General features: G+C 38.4%; 1 protein-coding gene across 2 annotated transcripts in view; it reads left to right on the forward strand.

Annotated features, from left to right (window-relative positions):
* The window catches only part of SEPTIN2 (septin 2), a 161,794-nt gene that overhangs the window by 27,147 nt on the left and 114,500 nt on the right, over nucleotides 1-20,147 (forward strand). For both annotated transcript variants that reach the window (XM_029617127.1, XM_029617128.1), the window contains exons 3-4: nucleotides 9,383-9,497; nucleotides 14,394-14,480. In XM_029617127.1, coding sequence (XP_029472987.1) covers nucleotides 9,383-9,497; nucleotides 14,394-14,480 — 202 coding nt within the window. The remainder of the gene's footprint in view (nucleotides 1-9,382; nucleotides 9,498-14,393; nucleotides 14,481-20,147) is intronic.

Raw genomic sequence — 20,147 nt, forward strand, 5'->3', positions numbered from 1 at the left:
GTGCACAATTCAGAAATGCATAGCTGAGGCGGTGGACCTCATCCTCATTGCCCCAGCATGGCCAAGACAACCTTGGTATGCATACTTCCTTCGATTATCCATTGAAACCGCCATTCCCTTAGGTCACAAGGATGGTCTGCTGACCCAGGAGCATGGAGCTCTTCTCCATCCGATGCAGAACTCACTCCTCCTCACAGTGTGAAGATTGAACGGAAAGTATTGAGAGCAAGGGATATCAGATTAAGGCCAGAAAACCACCTACCAGAAAATCATACCAATTAAAATGGAAACGATATGAATCCTGGTGCACCACAAAGCATTATGATCCCTTTGTCTGTACACCTATAAATCTACTGGATTATCTATTCTTCCTATATTCAATGGGATTAGCAGCAACCTCTGTCAGAGTACATCTGTGCCATTGCAGCCTACCAAAGGCCACTCCATGGACACTCAATATCACAACACCCAATGGTTTCCAGATTCATCAGAGGCCTCTATCATCTCAGGCCCCCGATATCAAAACCCCCAGTGGCCTGGAACCTCAATCTGGTCCTGGAACAATTAATGCTCTCTCCATTCGAACCATTGGACTCGGCTTATATAAAATACCTGACATGGAAAGTAGTGTTCCTGGTAGCAGTCACCTTAGCGCACCGTGTTGGTGAACTGCAAGCGCTGGTACATTATGAACCATATCTTCAATTGTTCCACCACAAGGCAGTACTTCGATCTTACCCTTCCTTCCTTCCGAAGGTAATTTCATCCTTTCATATCAACCAATCCACAGAACTCCCTACGTTCTTCCCAAAACCACATCATAATGAATAAGAAATTGCTCCATATCCTAGATTGTAAAAGGGTGCTGGCCTATTATAAGACTAGAACACAGATGACATCGAGACCATCTCAACTATTCCTCTCATTTAACCCAAAAGCCCCTGGTCTACCAGTGGTAAAAAGAACTATCTCTAGCTGGATAGCCCAATGCATAACATTTTGTTACAGCAAAAGAAAATTGTCATTGGATGTTAAACCAAATGCTCATCAGCTTCTAGCACTTTCCACCTCGTTGGCACACCTACATCATGTTCCACCCCTTGACATCTGTAAAGCGGCCACATGGTCATCTTTGCATACTTTCATGTCCCATTATTGCTTAGACCAATCATCTCAAGATGCCAAGCTGGGACAGGCAGTCTTGGATACCTTAATTTCATGATTATAATAGGTTGTCCACGCCGGATAAGTCACGCAAAAAAACCAAAACATAAATAAATACATATGAAGAAATATTAATCTCTAAGCGTGACTGGGAGCTAGGGACTCCCATGACAGCATGGCTAATTCATCCTGCTATCTATGGAAACACAGTTTATGGTAAGCAAATGTGCTTTTTTTTTTTTTTTTTTTGCCTTAATTTTTTTTTTTCAGCCAGCTCCTTAGAGAACCAGATCTGTTTTCTTTTTCCTCTTACTCTTCTTTAAACATATAGATTTGTTGCCTTTGTAATAGCTCCTTTTAATTTGGCTCATTGTTTCACCTCACCCATTTTCTTCCAGTCTTAGTTCTTCCTCCAGGTACATCCCCATTTTGACACAGTCCATATTTGTGAAATTCAAAACTCAGGTCTTTGTGTGACATCTCTGTATCCTATTTGTGATATTGAACCATACTATCTGATCACTACAGCTCATGTAAGCCCCTACCCAAACATCAGAGATCTACATAAGTATCTGAAGAGCTGCAGCCATTCCTCCTCCCAGAGTGGAACCTTGTCAAACTCCCTGGGTGCCAAGTTGAGCAAGAGCATCTCCAATATGCCTCCCACTTCATTGAAGCAAACCAGGGGGCCCCTCTACCTCTTCAGGGTTGAGCAAGCAGAAATAACACCATTCTCTGGCATCAATAAGTCCATCGCATGTATCATGGGGCTTTGGGCCTAGTAAAATGAAAAAGCACCATTCTTTGGAGCCAGTGGTACAACCGGATCTGAAAGAAACACCAAGCCTTGACACTGGTGCAGTCTGCATACAGTATCAGAGCCATTGATGCATCATTCACCACATCAAGATTGTACATAATTTTCTGTACTTGGGGCCAGGCACACAAGAACACTTAGACTCAGTAAAACGGTATAAAGTAAATTTTATTTGGCATTGTAAGTGTTCCTGGGAGATGCTGGATACTGGGTGCCCTTTGTCTTTCAAAACGACCAGCATCTTATTGGATACAGGAAGTGACCCTTCTTTTATAGTTAAACATACAGTATTGCCGAAACTTCTAGAATTACGTGACTGCCCAAAGACTCATTTACAGAGACACATCATACTGTGGTCATGACAACCTATCCTCTGAACTGCCCTGACAAGTTTTTCCCCGGTGTAGCTCATTTGCCATCACTCTCCAGATACTCCTTTTGTCCTGTAAATGATCTTGTCCAGTGAGGTTTCAACAGAATAGTGCCTGAAGCTCCCGCCGTTGGTTTCTTCTGTGTGACCCATTGAATAGGCCTCCCTTGTTGGTGCCAGTACTTTAATTAAAGCTGTAACCTTAGGGAATCTTCGTTCACCTGGCTCCTGTCAGTAGAGATAGGCATCTGTGAGACACAAGCTTGTATTTTGGTTTCATGAGAACCAAGCTTTCTTGTATTATGATTTAAATATTGCCATTGATGCCCACCTGGCCTTTAATTATAGGCTTTGCAGAGCATACAAGTTTCCCAGATCTTCCACATTCTTGAGTCTGAGATGGTCAAAAAGTCACTATATTTCAACAGTGTCAGTGTGAATCAGCCAGCTGAGGATTCTGGGACTGGCTGAATGAGCCAAAGTTCTGAACCAAAGTTCTGAATTATATCAAGATCCAGCATCATCAACACATCTTACCCCATAGAATAGTCTTATTGAGGCTTAACACCAGTGATACCAACCCTCCCTCACCAAACTCAATACCTCTATTTGGAGCAAAGATGTGCACCGGTCACGTACAGGGCCTTGGAGCTATTGACACAATTTTTCATAAGGAGGATGGCAGTTGCAAGGGGAGATATGCTTCACATACTACTGCATATTTCCAGATCAATTTCCCTATCGAGGCTTCTGGAGTAAAGTCGGCATCTGGAATACTACCATATGCTCTATGGTACCATTAATTTCTAACAGTGTTAGGTGTGTTAATATGCTTACCCAATAGATTTTTTTTCACTCATTCCTAATTATCTAGTTTAAAAACCTCCTCATCAGGTTTGCCAATATGTTCTGGAAGATACTTCATCCCTTTTTTGATAGGTGGAAACCATCTCTGCTCAGCAGTGTTTCCCACTAGGCAGGCATGTTACCAAGAAATCCTCATGCTTGTGAGCTATCTAAATCTATCAGTTTAGAAAAATGAAGAATCTCTTATTCAGTAGTTTGCTGTAATTCTCCAGATTTTCAAGTTTCCTCCTAATTTATCACATTGTCATTCACTACAGCCACACTGAGGGGATAGCAAGGAGGAACCTAATTGGCACAAAGACTCTAATTTAGTGGCATGGCCAGCGAGAGAGAATCCTCTTAAAGATATAACGCAGAAGAAAATTCATCCAGTGGTACTGCAGATCTGATAGCTTTAGGTCACGACTGCAATCTTCCCTAACCCCTCCCAGCTTGAGATCCATTGTTGCCACTTCTGAATGGGCTACATGGGGGATCAAGCCCTTAAAAGATTTTTTCTGAACCCATATCATAGGCAAATGATAGCAAGAAACAAACAAACTATATGGCAGGGCTTCCCAAACCTGTCCTGGAGACCCCACAGCCAGTCAGATTTTCAGGATATCCAAAATGAATATGCATGAGATAAATTTACATATACTAAGTCTCCATGATATGCAAATTTATTATGCATATACATTGTGGATATCCTGAAAACCCCACAGTTAGGCCATATGGCAGAGCTTCCCAATCTAGTTTGTCCATCCACACAAACTATTCAGCTCTATGATCTCTACTTCTCTTTAGAGATCCTGCCTGTGTGTATCCTATGCTTTCTTAAATTTGATATTTTCCTTGCTTCCATCACTGTTTTATGCATCCACTATACCCTTAGTAAAGACAGATTACTCCTAAGGCTACTCTTTCACCTTATCCCATGACCCATTGTTTTAGAGCCTCCTTTCCATTGAAAAAGAACCATCTCCTGTTCATTAATACCTTGGAGGTATTTAAATGTCTCTGTCCTATCTCTCCTGTCCTTCCTTTCCGCTAGAATATACATGTTTAGATTTTTGAAGTCTGTCCCTATAAGCTTTAGAATGAAGACTGAGAAAATTTCAATACACTGCCTGCAACTTACTCAAAATACGGCAATGAGAGAATACTGTATAATCTTAAATAGGGGAAATATGATTAATCTTAAAATCTCTTCATTATTTATCCTTTATTTACAGAGTTCAATTCAAAGTATTAACAATTGTTTATAAATCGTTCTAAGGCTTTTGTTCACAGTATCCAATAAAACATATTCAACAGTACTGTCAAATGAATTGAAGATCATCTTGATCTTGTTGAAAAATCTCCACAGTTAGAAGCTTTTTCATACTTTATTCCATCTCTTTTGATGAATTGCCTAAAGATATTTGATATATTGAAGGTACTTAGTTTCTGTAAATGCTATAAAGACTTTTGTGAAGTGAACTTTTTTTTAGTTTTCATTTAGATGATCACTGATTTTATATACTTAAACATTTTTTGTTATGTTTTGTATTTAGTTTAAGTTGTTTACTGAAGTGTATATTTTGTATGTTATGTATTCACACACATCCCTTGTTGGTGTGGTTTTATAAGTAGAACTCATAAATAAAGAAATTGACCATTTTAGAACCCATCCCATGAACCAAAAACATCCTTTTGAAGGTGCAGTCTCCAAAATTCTGCACAGTATTCCAAATGAGGTCTCACCAAGGGCTTATACAGGAGCAATATTGCCTCCTTTTTTCTGTTGACCATTCTTCTCCCTATGCACACAAGCATCTTTCTGGCTTTTGCTGTTGCCTTATTCACCTGTTTGGCCCCCTTAAGATGGTCAGATACAATCGCACCAGATCCTGCTCTAGATTTGCTGATGCATCGTTTGATTCCAAAATTGCCACTATTAAATCTGAGTTCTTGACTGATTTGGTGTCTCCTTCAGCTTCTACTACTCTAATTCTTCTGTCCTCTTGTGAAGATTCTCTTCCTTTAACAAAATCATTCAAGCAAGCTTACAATTAATTTTTAGAAACACTCCAGTTTCTTCTACTTCATTTACTCCAATTTGTTTCATACTCAATTCTACCCTACTGAATATTCTCAATACTAGTCTTGAAAGAGGATATCTTTGTAAACCTTTTTAACTAAAATCTATTGGCCTGTTCCTAAAAAAAAATCCTTGATCCTGATCTTCCATCTAATTATAGGCCTATCTCCAGTTTACCTACACTCAGTAACATTTCCAAATCTCTCCTTGATAATTTTTGTTTTACACCTAAAACAATCGGGCTACTTCAAAAGTTGTAGCACCAAAACTGCATTGACAGCTTTGCAATCTGACAGCCTCAATTTAGACAAAGATAAAGCATTACTCATAATCTTTGTGGACATGAGTGCTGCTTTTGATACAGTTGATCATCAGTTACTCTTAAATTGTCTTTTTGATATAGGACTCAGAGATAATTCACTTCATTGGTTCAAATCATTTTTTGAAGAAAGATCTTTTCAAGTTGTCACCTTCAGTCCAAGATCTTACTTGCGGAGTTCCTCAAGGCTTGGTTGTATCGACCATAGTTTTTAATTTCTACCTTTAATTTTATAGCCTTGGTTTTAAATCATATTTACACTGATATACATGTGGTTGCTTCAATTGATTTGAATATCCTTAACACTTTTTAGCTGATTTCTATGCTTGTTGCACAAAGATAGCCCATTGGTAAAAAAGCTTCAAACTCAAGGTCAAGCCCAACAAGTCTAAATCCCTGTGGTTTTTAGGTACAAATTGCTCTGATCCATTATTTTCTCTATTATGAATGGTATCTCTGTTCCTGTCTGTGAAATTTCTAAAACTGTAGGTGTTAGGTTAGGGAATGATTTATCATTCAAATCATGTTTTCCTCAATTGATTCAATCCTTTTATCTTCATCTTATATGTAGGATGTCCTTTCCTTCACACCAATGATCTTAAAACTATATTACATGCCTTAGTCCTCAGGAAACTTTGATTATTGTAATGCACTTTTTCATGGCCTTACCAAAATGTCTCTACGCAGACTTCAGCTTGTTCAGAACACTACTGTGAAAGTAATCTTTGGTAAAAACAAATATGATCATGCCATACCACTCTTAATAGATATCCACTGGTTACCTATCTCTAGCCTTTTTACATTTTAAAATTGCCTGTTATGCCTTGAATGTTAATCGTCATTGGACACCTTCTTATTTGGCTACTCTTATTAAACCATATCGTCCCAATATAATTCTCCGTTCTATTCACCAAGAACTAGTCACAATTACTTCACGCACACACTTGACCTGTGTTTTGTTCTGCTGACATCCTATATTAGTGTCCTCTTAATATCTGGTTTAGTGGTATGTTTTCAGTTACTATTTGTGTTTTTTCCTTGGTCAAGTGTTAATGAGGTTCATTCATGACTCCCTCTGCTTGTGTTTGGTGGTTTGGTTAACCAGTTGTTGCTGTGATACAGAAATACTGAGCTGCTGCAGGCGCTTTATATAGGCTGACTTTAGCAAAACAGTGGTTTCCTAGCATGTAGACAGATGGACTTAGGACAAGTGGGTTATGCTCCCTTGCCACAAATGGAGATGGAGCAAGCTGACATCACAGTATATATATTCCTGCAGTGACCTCGGCCTGCCAGTATTCTCAGTCTCCAGCAGATGGTGGATGTGCATTTCCCTATGGGGTTTGTTTCAGATTTGGGAAGGATAATTTTAAATTAAGAAGGAAAAGCCCTGCTTTTTTTTTTTTTTTTTTTTTTTTTTTTACAGAGAGGGTGGTGGATGCCTGGAATGCCCTTCCAGAGGAAGTGGTGAAGCAAAAAAAAAAAGTAAGAGTTCAAAAGGGCATGGGATAAATGCTGTGGATCCCTAAATGCTAGAGAATGAGAATGAAGAAAAGAGTTAATGGGGGTAACTTGCTGGTGTGGTGGTTACTACCCTTAACCAATATGCCTTCATTCTGTTGATGCAATTTCATCATTGCTCTCTGCTTCAATGGCAGGGGGGAAAAGGACAACATGCCCTCTCTAAAATTAGATCAGACAACGGAAATAGAAATCGCAACCCACACTTATGACTTAGGTGTAACCATTGACAACTCAACCTTAAGAAACATATTTCTACTAAACTTAGAGAAGAATATAATAAACTTTTAACTCTTAGACATCTAAAACCCCTTTTAAATCCGATTTTAGAACTGTTTTACAACTATTAATATTTGCAAAAAACGACTGTAATTCTTTTACTTGGTCTCCCATTGTCCTCAATTTGCTCTCTACAAATATTACAATCCTGACTGCTACGTTTTGTAACAGGTACAAAGAAATGCAATCATAACACCAATATTAATATCCCTACACTGGCTCCCTATCAAATACCGTATAGATTATAAAATTTTATGTATTTTATATAAGATCATTTACGGGGAAGAAACTGAATGCTGCCATCAGACTTCATACTCCATAACGAAATCTAAGATCTGCGAATAAAGATCTGCTTACCATACCCTCTATTCAATCAGCCCACTTGACTCGGGTTAGATCTAGAGACATATTACTTGCAGGTCCAAAAATATGGAATTCCCTACCAATTGAGCTGCGCTACAACCAGACTTAAATTCCTTTAGAAAAGACCTGGCTTTTTCAATAAGGCTTATCAGGACTCAGAATAATATAACACAGCATCCTGGTTTTTATTTAGACTTTCCCTCATTTTTATTTATCTTCTACTGACATTTTTATTTGTTGTTTTGATCCTATTTGTTTTACTGTATGTATTTTTTTTTTAAGTTTGTATCTTATCTTAGTTTTTATTATCTGTACTAAATTAATTTACCTTTATGCACTAACTACATTTTTTATTTTTGTATTGTTACTTCTTATTACATTTATGTAAAGTATTGTGATATTTCCCCTCCCCCCCCCCCCTAAAACAACGGTATATATAGTTAATAAATAAAAATAAAGGGAAACTTAGATTCAGACAGCAACAAACAAGGACTCTGAATTTTACAGCCTGGTAAAACAAATAAGAATGGGGGGGTAACTTGCTGATGTGGCTGTTACTACCCTTAACCAATAAGCTTGGTTCATTTGATACAACTCCAGCACACCTCTTACCGGGGAATTGGACCCAAACAACCACCAACAAGTGGGCCCGGACCTTGACAGTCTGGGTAACTAAGTATAGGAGTGACTTGTATGACACAGCAGATAGTATCTGCCACGCCATACAAGTATCATAAACTTGCTGTGCAGACTAGATGGACTGTTTTTTGCTCCTTTTTTGCCGTCATTTCTATGTTTATAACAATATTAAAGTATGCCTCCACTATTAGGGTCTGCAGATCTGGAAATGTATTGTCCAAACTATGAGCACTTGTACTCCTAGCTGTCTAGCTTTATTTATTTTTTTTGGCTTACTGTTTTTCGTGGTCTCCTTTTTTACTACAGAGTTGACTTTATTTTCTCTCCACTTCTTGTGTTTGGGATAATATTTCAAATCATTGGCTTCTGTCTGCCACCCCCATTCTCTAGTTTAGTTTAAATGCCTCATGTACAATCTGAATTTCTCACTTAGAATCCTTTTTTCTGCTGCCCAGAAATAAAATATAGGTCATTTTATCATATAGCTTTTTATTGTCCATACATGACCCTAGACCCCAATATATCTAAAATCTTTTTTTCTTCACACCAGCTTTGAAGCTACATATTGAAGCCTTTTCCTCTCCATTTTCATGACCAGGTAGTACTTAGGAAAGGTTATGGTCTTAACCACATGATGAATCTGCTTTCCCAATGTCTGAAATTCTCTCTATTCTGCAGAGATGCTGTTTCTAGAGAAATAATTGGTCCCTAAATGGACTTATAACAGTTTTGTTTTTTTAATAGTCCGTCCTTTTTTCTTTTATTGCATTAACAATCTGGTTTGCATTTCTGCCAGATGAGGCTTTGGGAAGGCATTTAAAATGCATCCCCAAGTTAGTGCTTTTGATAAGTCTCCCAACACTCCTAGTGTACAGTACTGGATGTCAAGATTGCTAGAGGCAGTGGCGTGTTTTGTAAATCTTTGTGCTGTATTAGTGTTGTATCATTGCATTTAATATTTTTAAACTTTTTGAATTTCAGCAGGCCCAGTTTACCAATCCTGAAACTCCAGGTTATGTTGGATTTGCAAACCTCCCCAATCAAGTTCATCGAAAGTCTGTGAAAAAGGGATTTGAGTTTACACTCATGGTTGTGGGTAAGATGCACAGATTATTACATCTTTTCTAATCCTTATGAGTATTAGGTAATATGCACTAGGACTCGGAAAGGGATAACATGCCTCGTAATGGATAGGGACAATTGTACTTATCTTGAACTCTCACTATCAAGATGCAAGGAAAGGATTTGGTGGCTTAAACAGTCAAGCTTAGTAAAATGAATACAGTCTAGTTTTACATTCTTAGTAGTTCAGTGGAAAAATTCTGTTGCATTGCACGTGGCATCCTCTATTTGTTTGCTGTCCTAAAACATTTTTCAGGTAGTCCCTGCAGCTTCAGTATTTATTTAAATTGTATTCATTACAACAAAAATGAAAAGAAAAAACACAGGAATATTGGTTACTGTAGGAAAATAACTAAAAAAATGAATATAACTTATGCATTCAAGCTTCATTATATCTATGAATTATTTTCTGTCTTGAATTTGGACTAGTAAGACTCCCAATGTTACGGTGACTATAGAAAGCATATACACCCTTTTCCAAAATGTTTTTTTTTGCTTTATTGCCCAGAATTAAAATACATTAAACCAGAGATTGTTCCTTGTCTCCACACATCCTACCCCACAGCTTCCATGAGAAAAATGTATTCCGAATTCCTTAGAATCTGAAGTAAAAATACAAACATGAACTTGCTTGATTGGATAAGTGTCCACCCATCTTGTACTTGTACAATACTCCTAAATACCTAAAGCTGTGCTGTAACCAGTTGCCTTCAAAAGCACATACCAAGTAAATTGGCCATACTTGTCTTAAATTGTATTGAATCCTATGTAGAGCCCCTATAGGATCTTCACTAGATAGCCCTAGGTGCAGGAGGATAGGAGTGGAACATCCACTTGCTGCACCACCTGTATGTAGTGGCTGCAGTGGTAGGGTCCAGCTTGCTCAAGGCTAGGCTGCATTATAGGTCTGGTTGGCAGTTTGAGATGGATTTCCTCTGTTCTTGGTGTACTTAGGCCTCATGGCTTAGGTTTTGCACTGAATAGAATTTACCTTGTATACAACCTGTCTAGTAAGAGTGACTTAGGTTTGGCTTTTTGGAAGTTTCTGCCTGTGAAATCCTTGGCCTGGGGTAGGGGATTTCAAGGAATTCCTTTATCCCGGGAAGGCCAGAAGTAGAGAAGACTGCTGCTCTCTTATCTCACAATCTATGAATGGATCAATGGTGTCAGTGTCTCGCTGCAGAAGGTTCCTATTTTTGCCTTTTTATGACCATTTGTTTTGAGGGAAGTTTTGCCTCCAAACTTAGTCTTGAAATGAGTTTTTAGCTCACTGAGTAGAGAGCAAGTTTGCCAGAAGAGGAAAACCGTGAGTAAGAACTTCTCATTCACTTGGATACCTTCAGTTGTTTTCACCCTGGGAAAAGAATTAAATTTGAGAGCTGTGAAATGTAGGATACATTTTGGACCTCAAGTATTTAGTGCCACGCCTCTTCCCTTTCCTCCTACCTGATCCTGCCTGACTAGATTGTAACTCAGTACAAATATATGAAGGAGTTTCAGTTTTTGTTATAACAGAAATGGGAGAGACAATCAGGTACACAGGTGATATTCTCCTTAATCCTCCAAGTTGAGGATAAAGGCACAAGCAGGGAAGCTCGCATTCTGGAGATGGTGCCAACGAGAGCACTTTGGCTCCCTGGACCATGGGATAATGATTCAAAGGCCGTTGAGTAGAGATGGGGGTCTGTCTGTCAAAAAAAGGCACAGACTAGCAAAGCTGCTGAGTGGGGCTTTAAACTATGATTAAGCCCTAAGTTAAGTGAAAGTCCTAAACACTTGTATAGAGAGGGGAAAAAAGCAACATCTGGAAAGCTATGTACACTACACTAATACTCATGATATGGGAAGTAAAGTCCTGGATCTAGAGGCAGCAGTGGAAGAAGCTGACTTGGATGGTAGTGGCTGTCATGGAGATATGGTACAGAGAAGAATCATGACTTGGGATATTATATCACAACAATCTATTCAGGAGGGACTGGGTAGGAAGAAGGGAGGAGGAGTGGCACTATATATTTAAAAAAATATTAAAGCAGCAGAGTTAAAGGGTTTAATCTGGAAAGAGGGAATGGAACTTTTAAATTAAAAAAAAAAGTCCTGCACACTCCAAAATTCGTGGTAGGGTACAATGAAACATACAGAAGTTAATAAAAACAAAAATTTGACATAAAAAGTAGCAACACAGAATGATATAAATTGACTGAAAATCATTCTATTTATTTTTATTTCTAAAACTTATATACCACATTTCCTATTCATGTAATATAAGCAGTTTACAAAAACATCACATGCATAGCATGGCTGATGACTAGATTGGAGGAAGTAAAAAGAGATGTGTTAGAAAAATAGAGACAAAGCCGATAGAGAAGAGGCATAATACTCCAACAGGTAGGTTGAACAAACGGTGAACTGTCACTTTATAAAATTCCAGGTATTAAGCATCTGGTTCAAAATCCTGTCTACAAGGCCTTTTTAAATATATCCGTACTAGACGGTGCATAAGTGTTCAGGCAGCATATTCCACAGTAAAGGGCCGGCAGCTGAGCCACATAAGGGGAAGGAACCTCATGGTGACAGTTATTTGATCTTGGAGGAGATGCTGTTGCTAGGGGATTTTAATCTATTGGATGCTGGATGGGACATCCTGATTGTGGTATGTTCTAGAAGCAGGGAGATTCTAAATTCTGTCAACTAATAACAAAACCTACACAGGAGAGGGGTGATACTGTACTTAGTACTTATCAATGGGGAGGGCAATGTTGTAGCAAACTGTCATCTGGGATCCAGCGATCATCGGCTGGCTTGGTTCAGTACTAGGGGGCAGGAGATGAAGCTTCTTTCAAAGGCAAGGGTCCTAGACTTCAGGAAAACTAACTTTAAAATGGGGGAGTACCTCAAACAGTCATTTGCTGAATAGTGAAATCTAGGGGAAGTAGAAAATCAGTGGGCAGAACATTTTAAGGAGCTATTATAAAGGCAACTAACCTTTTTGTTAGGTAAATGAAAGAGGAAAAGGAGGCTAGTATTTTTTTTAAGTAGCTGAAATAAGGAGAAAAGGTTAGCGTTCATAAACTGCCAGAGATTGCAGAAAGAGGAAGACAGGTGACAATATCTGAAGAAGCTAAGATGAGCTGGGAAAAAAATAATGCAAAGATGCACATGGAAGACAAAAATAGCAAATAGGCTAAATCAGAAGACAACCTTATTTAAAAAAAAAAAAAAAAAAAAAAAAAAAAAGTTGGTGATTGAAGGAAGTACAGAATTGCCATTGTGAGACTTGAGGTGAAGGGAAGGAATGAGACTGAAGAAAAAGCGAAATGACTTGAAGATTGCTGCCCATCAAAGCTTCCCAAGGAACTTAACACATTTTAAACAGTTTTCTAAAGAAGAATGATTGATTTAGTATTGACAAATATAGGTGTGCAGAGTTGGAGATCTATCCCAGCACACTCACAACTGGAATTGCTGCAAAAGGTACTTCTACCAAGTATTGTCTTGGGAGCAGAGAGTGAATCATTGTATTGGCTCCCTATCTGCTCCTCTTATCTCTCTCTGCACCCCTCCTCATGCACTCTGCTCATCAGACAAGTTACTCCTATCTTTGCCCTTCTCCTCTACCACCAATTCCCGGCTTTGTGCTTTCTACCTGGCTGTATCATGTGCTTGGAGTAGACTTCCTGAGCTGGTGCATCATGCTCCCTATCTGAAAACACACCTTTTTAAGACTGCTTTTAAATCTTAAGCCCGATTGTCTGCTTTCAACCTCATTAACTAATTTTAACCATTGTCTTACTATATGAAACTCCCCAAGTCTCTCTTGCCCTGTTTTTGTTTTGATTAGATTGTAAGCTCTATTGAGAATGTATGTCAAATAGCACTTAGAAATGTTTAGTAGGAGGTGGTGACTCGTGCAGTCTCGGGTTTTTGGATAAGGAATATGCTTTGCTCCCAATAAAACATTTTTGATCCTGAATAGCATACGATACATGCACCGATACATGCAAAATGTTCAAGGGGGTGTAAACTTTCAATAGCCACTGTAGGTAGAAGATACATATGCAGGGCAGCACTAATGGAAATAGCACTGGCCTTGTGTCCTCTTAGATGTACAGTTGTGATTTTTAGTGGTATGATGTAGGTGTACTACTATGGTAACCTAGAAGCACCAAATAATAGAATGATGGCATGTAACTTTTTGCATTTATTTTTTGATTGGTTTATTTTATGGGATGGGAACTTCAGCAGTATCTAATTCTTTTGGATATTGTCCAGAGTTTCACTATTTTAATAAAACTTTAACAGATTTCCTACAGAAAGTTTCTCGAAATTTTTTAGATCCTCCTTGTGCAAGAGTGATTTTTCCATGAGAGACCAACTGAGAATATTAACTGCTCATGATCTATTGTAGCTCATGGTTAGGGAATTGGGATTTAGAGTATTTGTTGTAAGGATACATGAGGTTTTAGGTCTTTAGCATTTATGATTTGGATTGTTTTTCAGCATATACTTAAGGTAGCTATAACTACTTCAAAACCTTTAGCTTAAAATGAAAATAGCACAAAACTGGTAAGCTTGATAAAAAGCTACTGCTTGTTAAACCACAGGCAGATTTTATTTCTAGTGTGAAAAATGGGGGGGGGGGGGGAACCAGCATGCTATTTCTACCTATGTTTCTTTTCTGGTTTAGTTTATGAAGTAATACTTCAGTTCATGTTCTTGTCTCTTCCTAATGATAGGACAAAGCATCTTTCTAGCTTTGCCAAGAATAAATATTTTTGTGCTTTGATCATGAATCCCTTCTTGTGAACTCTTGTCAAGTAGGACTCTCTTCTGGGTAGTAATTAAACAACCTTGTTTTCCATTTTATCTCAAGGGGAATCTGGACTGGGTAAGTCCACACTTATAAACAGCCTGTTCTTGACTGATCTCTATCCTGAGAGGATAATCCCTGGAGCAGCAGGTAAGAGAAGTATTGTCATGGTATTTTAAGTGCAAGATGCATTTTTTCATGACTTAGTTAGGCCTGGGCAAAAATATTAAATAAATGGATAGCTTTCAATAAACCAGGTTGCCATTCTTAATCCTGAACTAGGAGTAGAAGTGTGTACTTGCAGCAGAAGGAGAATAGAGAATGCTAGTCCACAGGCTGCCTATGGTGAGCTAATATATACACTCGTTGTCTTTTATGAGAGACACATTGGATTCTGAGGATCCTAAGACTAGCAAGCCGAATGTTTGTTTGGGCAACCAGTCATGTCAATTGTATGTATAATCTTATTATAAAGCACCTACAAATTTCATATATAAAAGTATTGTGGAGAATTGTTTTTCTTGTGGACTTTGGTGAAATGATCTAATTACCACAAAAAATATAGTAGATCGGTGCACAGGAAACGCACAAATGAGGAAAATTTAAAAAAAAATAAATGCAAATTGTGTGCTGCGTTAATATTCAGAGTGGCTGCATACAAACAGTTTTGAGAGAATTAAATGAAGTGGAAATACCTTATTTGTTCAATCATGTCCTTTTAATCAGAGACAATATGTCCATAACAAATGTAGGTATCTTTAGATACTGATAGCTTAATCATATGTAATAAGGTTTGGTTCCCCAACATGGGACTGTATTTCGTGATGCTGCCTCAGGAGGGACAAATGCAAAATCAATAGGTGTCACACAAATTCTATAAATAAAGTAAGCAAAATTGAAACGCAAAACCACAAAGGCACAAAGCAAGAAATATACAAAAAATAGCTACAAAAACATACCAAATATACAGCAAGTTATATAAATTGGCAATAACAGTACTACCTGTAAAGTAACAAATTCCTGTAAATGGACTGTACATTGTTTATGTAATTGTAGAGGCTCATAAAATCAGAGCAGATAAAGAAAAGAACCGGAAAATTAAATTAAAGGTGTGAATAACTATGTAAACCAGGCCTCTGCTGTTCTGATCCTTATCAGAAGCCCAGGCAAATAGTCATACTTTACATGTGCCAATGCATTTATCTTGAGTGTGAGATTTTTTAAGAACAGACTGTGTGGTTTTAAGGGATGCATGTTTTATTCTTTTTAAAAAAAAAAGGAAAGGATAGCTAGATATCTTCCAAAAGAGGAAGATGTAGGCATCCCTCAAGAATACCACTCAAAATGCAGTGCAACTGCCCCTGCCCTTGCTCAGCCACGGGCTTCCACTTGCCTGTCTGTGTGTTTTGGATTTTTAAAAATAAAACTGATAGTTGCTTGAATGCAGAACTGTGAGGTAGTGTGAATGTTCAGACCCCATTGCAACCATGGCTTCCCCTCCTGTAGGTTCTTAATCTTTCTTTAATAGAAAACTTTTAGAAACTTCCAATATTGCATTCCAGGGTGAATTTTATCATAACCTTTAAACACAGTTTAAGATTCAATTCATTTTATTGCATGCATTTAGATTCTTTCCCCCCCCCCCCCCCCCCCTGATTTTGGGGAGGTCTCAGGTGATTCATAAACTAGGCCATACTTTGGATTTACTGTTTGTGTTTTGAGGTATGGGCCTCTCTGGATTCTTGACATGCTTCTGGCAGTCGTGTTCCTTGCACTGATCATTCTTTGATTCACAGCACAATAAGTGGTTCATCTACCTGATTTCACTGGACTACTACCCCTTAGGATTATATGTCTACCACAGATTAATGTCAGTTGCACCCTGAATGACTTCCTTCTCTTGTTGATACTCCTGTACACAATGTCGAGGGGTTGCTAATCACTTCATTCTGGTTATTTCTTGAAACCACACAACCACTTAGTACACTGATTTAAGGCCCTTAAAATGCGGGCTTAAGTCCACAGAACGCCACTGGCATATTAGTCTGTGAGGTTAGAATCAGTTTTCTTCTATCAGTCCAGACTTGATGAGTGTAAAAACTGCCTTGACCAAGCAAAATGTGCCTGGTACTCTGTTAGAATCTCTAAAGCTGCTTTTTGGCCTCGCGAACTATTCAAGGTAGTCCATTCACTACTGCCCCTCTGTGTCCTCCTTGTGGAGCTTCGTATTCCTCATGTATTTCTGTAATTTTTTCCATAATAAAACTGCTCTAACATCTTCACTGTAATTACTTCTGGGTGCTCTTTTCTCCTCCTTTCTCAAACATTGGTTGGCAGGATTTTGTAACAGTATCATGTTCTGAGGGGTCTGCTATATTAGGGCATTTGAAAGATTTTTGTGCATTCAGCTCATGCTCCTCAGCCTTAATAAAATTGCTGGGCCCTGAGGGTAAGCCCTCTTATCAAGCTTGCGAATGCATCTCTTCTCAAAGGTATGGTGCCACCTTCATTAAAAATAGCTGTAGTCTGCTCCTTACTGAAAAAAAAAGCCAACCTTGATTTTATAGGTCCCTCTATTGGCCAGTCTCCTCCCTACCACTTCTCACTAAAATATTAGACAATGCTGAACTTACTCAATTGCAGGACTATCTGGAGGAGAATAATTTCCTCCATAATAATCAGTTTGGCCTTCGCCCGTAATATAAAATGGAATCCCTTTTACTTTCCAGTTTCAATAATATTCGGCAGGGCTTTGACTCTGGATTTATTTCCTCATTCTTTTAGACATGACATAGCTTTTGATACATTCAATCATACTCTCTTGATGGACTGTCTGAAATCACTGGTCCCAATACAGATCCCTGAGGCACTCCACTGTCCACTCCCTTCCACTGAAAAAATTGTCCATTTAATCCTACTGTTTCCTGTCTTTTAGCCAGTTTGCAATCCACGAAAGGACATCGCCACCTATCCCATGACTTTTTACTTTTCCTAGAAGCCTCTCATGAGGAACTTTGTCAAACACCTTCTGAAAATCCAAGTACACTACATCTACCGGTTCACCTTTATCCACATGTTTATTAACTCCTTCAAAAAAGTGAAGCAGATTTGTGAGGCAAGACTTGCTGACTTTGTTCCATTAAACCATGACTTTCTATATGTTCTGTGATTTTGATGTTTAGAACACTTTCCACTATTTTTCCTGGCACTGAAGTCGGGCTAACTGGTCTGTAGTTTCCCGGATTGCCCCTGGAGCCCTTTTTTAAATATTGGGGTTACATTTGCTATCCTCCAGTTTTCAGGTACAATGGATGATTTTAGTGATAGGTTACAAATTTTTACTAATAGGTCTGAAACAATATTAGGAGTTAACTTCATGTAACTACAGCATGGGTTATTTTTCCCTATGCATCACCTTGCACTTGTCCACATTAAATTTCATCTGCCATTTGATTATTTCACTACTCGTATTCCTTTCCAGACAATTGAAGTAATCAAATTTGCGGATATAAAATTATTCAGAGTAGTTAATTCCAAGCTATTGTGATAAATTGCAGGAGGTTATTATGAAACTGGGAGACTGGTAGCTAGATGCCCCCTCAGAATATATTTCTCCACAAAAGCTCTATGTTGGCTTCCAGTACAATAAAGGATATGCTTTTAAGATTTTGACTAGTCTACTTAATTGGTTTCAGCCCTCCCAGTCTTTGCATGCCTCTGGTTCTCAGCTGGTGACTGTACCTAGTGTTAAAGCTGTGCGGTTTAAAGAAACTTGTAATTGCATATTCTCTAGCATTGCTCCAACTTTATGGAATAAGCTCCTGCAGACCCCTGGTCAGCTCCAATATTACAAATGTTTTTCACACAGCATTAGACTTATCTGTTTCAAGAAGTCTTTTAATTGTGATTTTTTTTAGAATGCCTTCTGGATGATGTATTTTCATATGTTGTCGATTGTGTGTGGGTTTTTTTTACTGTTTGTTTTATTGTAATCCACTAAGAACGGATATCTGATGATTTGGCAGAATATAAATCTTTGAAATGACAAATTCAGCTTTCTTATCAATGGAAAAAGCATGTTTGCTCACAATATATTGTACTTCATAGCAGGATGAATTAGCTATGGAATGAATACCCATCCACCTCCCTAGAACATAAGAACATAAGAAAATGCCATACTGGGTCAGACCAAGGGTCCATCAAGCCCAGCATCCTATTTCCAACAGTGGCCAATCCAGGCTGTAAGAACCTGGCAAGTACCCAAACACTAAGTCTATTCCATTGAAAATTGACTACCTAGCAATATTTAGGTATGATATTCACTCAGGAGGCTCTTGAAGCAACATCTACTCGGGATCTTCCACACATGTTTGGAGCTCAAAGCTCTGTTAGCTAGGAGAGATGAATCCGGTGCTGCTGGATTATGTAACCCACATGTAATGGCTAATTCATCCTATCTACTGGTGAGCAAACATGCTTTTAAAAAGATCACCTGGTTTGATGATTATAATTATCTTTAGGGTTGTCATTTTAAGAATAATTTGATTTAGGGAATTCAGACGCAATGGGCCTATTGCTATTTGTTCAAGATATGAACTTATTGGATTATTTTGGCATAGCTGTATTCATGCATAAGTTATTTTCTATTTTGTGGGGTTTTTCATTAATCCATGTTCACTGTTGCCTTCTTGAGTTATAATTGAGTGCAGATGGAGGTTTTCAGAGTCATTAGCATCTGAGTGGAGGACAATTTATGCTACATGATTATGCAAAATCTTGAACATGTGGTCAGGTCCCCAATTTACCGCAATGCCATGATCATATCTGCAACATCTTGGTCTTGTCGGAGAATAGTGGGAAGTGGTTTGGTCCTTCTGGCCATGCAGGGCTGGTATGAGCCACTACTACCACTATCCACTTACTTTTTACTTTATTTTTTTCCTCTAAGACTTCTTTACCACCACCACACCTCTCTGCTGGCCCCATTTCTGATTTCACAGAGGATTACTTAATTAGTAATGATATTGTAGGGGGAAAAGCCAGGAAGGATGACGAGAGGAGGAGGAAGGAAATGTGCTTGGCTAGGGAGGCTGGAGGAGAAAGTCTAGGAAGGCAAGTGGAGGGACTGTGGGAGATATGTAAAAGGAATAAATATTTAAGAACTGAAGAAAACAAATGGAAAAAGCAAAGTAAGTGAAAAATAGTAACAGGAAGTTTTAAGATGGAAGACCAGTTGTAGCTGTGTGAGGTCTGTCTTGCTGGCTTAAACTAGATTGCAATGAACACAAGTGGATGGATCGGTGTAAAACAGGATTTTTTTGAAGCTTGCCCGACTCTGGCAGAGTTTCGTTAAAAGAGCTGCCTCAGGGGCTTAAAAGCCACTTGAATTGGCTTAAATCATCTCAAAACTGTCGCATAGCAAAGTCAGAGAAGTGTTGCACAGCAGGCTTTTAAAATAGTATTCAAATCAAGTACTTTTAAAAGCAAAAGCTTTCAAAGTAGTGGTATTGCATTCAGTTCGTATTCTTGAGGCTTCTGTCTCTCTCCCTGGGCCTTAATTTTAAGATGAATGATTTTTTTTTTTTATGACATGCATGTCAAAAACCTACTTTGCTGTATAATTACAGCCAAGGCACCTCTTTCTCTCCACTGAAGTCTGTTACTCAAGCAGCCTGCTGGAGCCCATTCCACTGGGCTAAAAACTACTTTGAGAGCACCCCATTGGATCTTATAATAGATTATATTACCGTGGTGGTATGGATGGGGGAGGGCAGAGGTTAACTTATTGTGTGTCACTTTATCATCACTATTTCCTTT

This window comes from Rhinatrema bivittatum, chromosome 9 (genome assembly GCF_901001135.1).
Source record: "Rhinatrema bivittatum chromosome 9, aRhiBiv1.1, whole genome shotgun sequence".
NCBI classification, from domain to species: Eukaryota; Metazoa; Chordata; class Amphibia; order Gymnophiona; family Rhinatrematidae; genus Rhinatrema; species Rhinatrema bivittatum.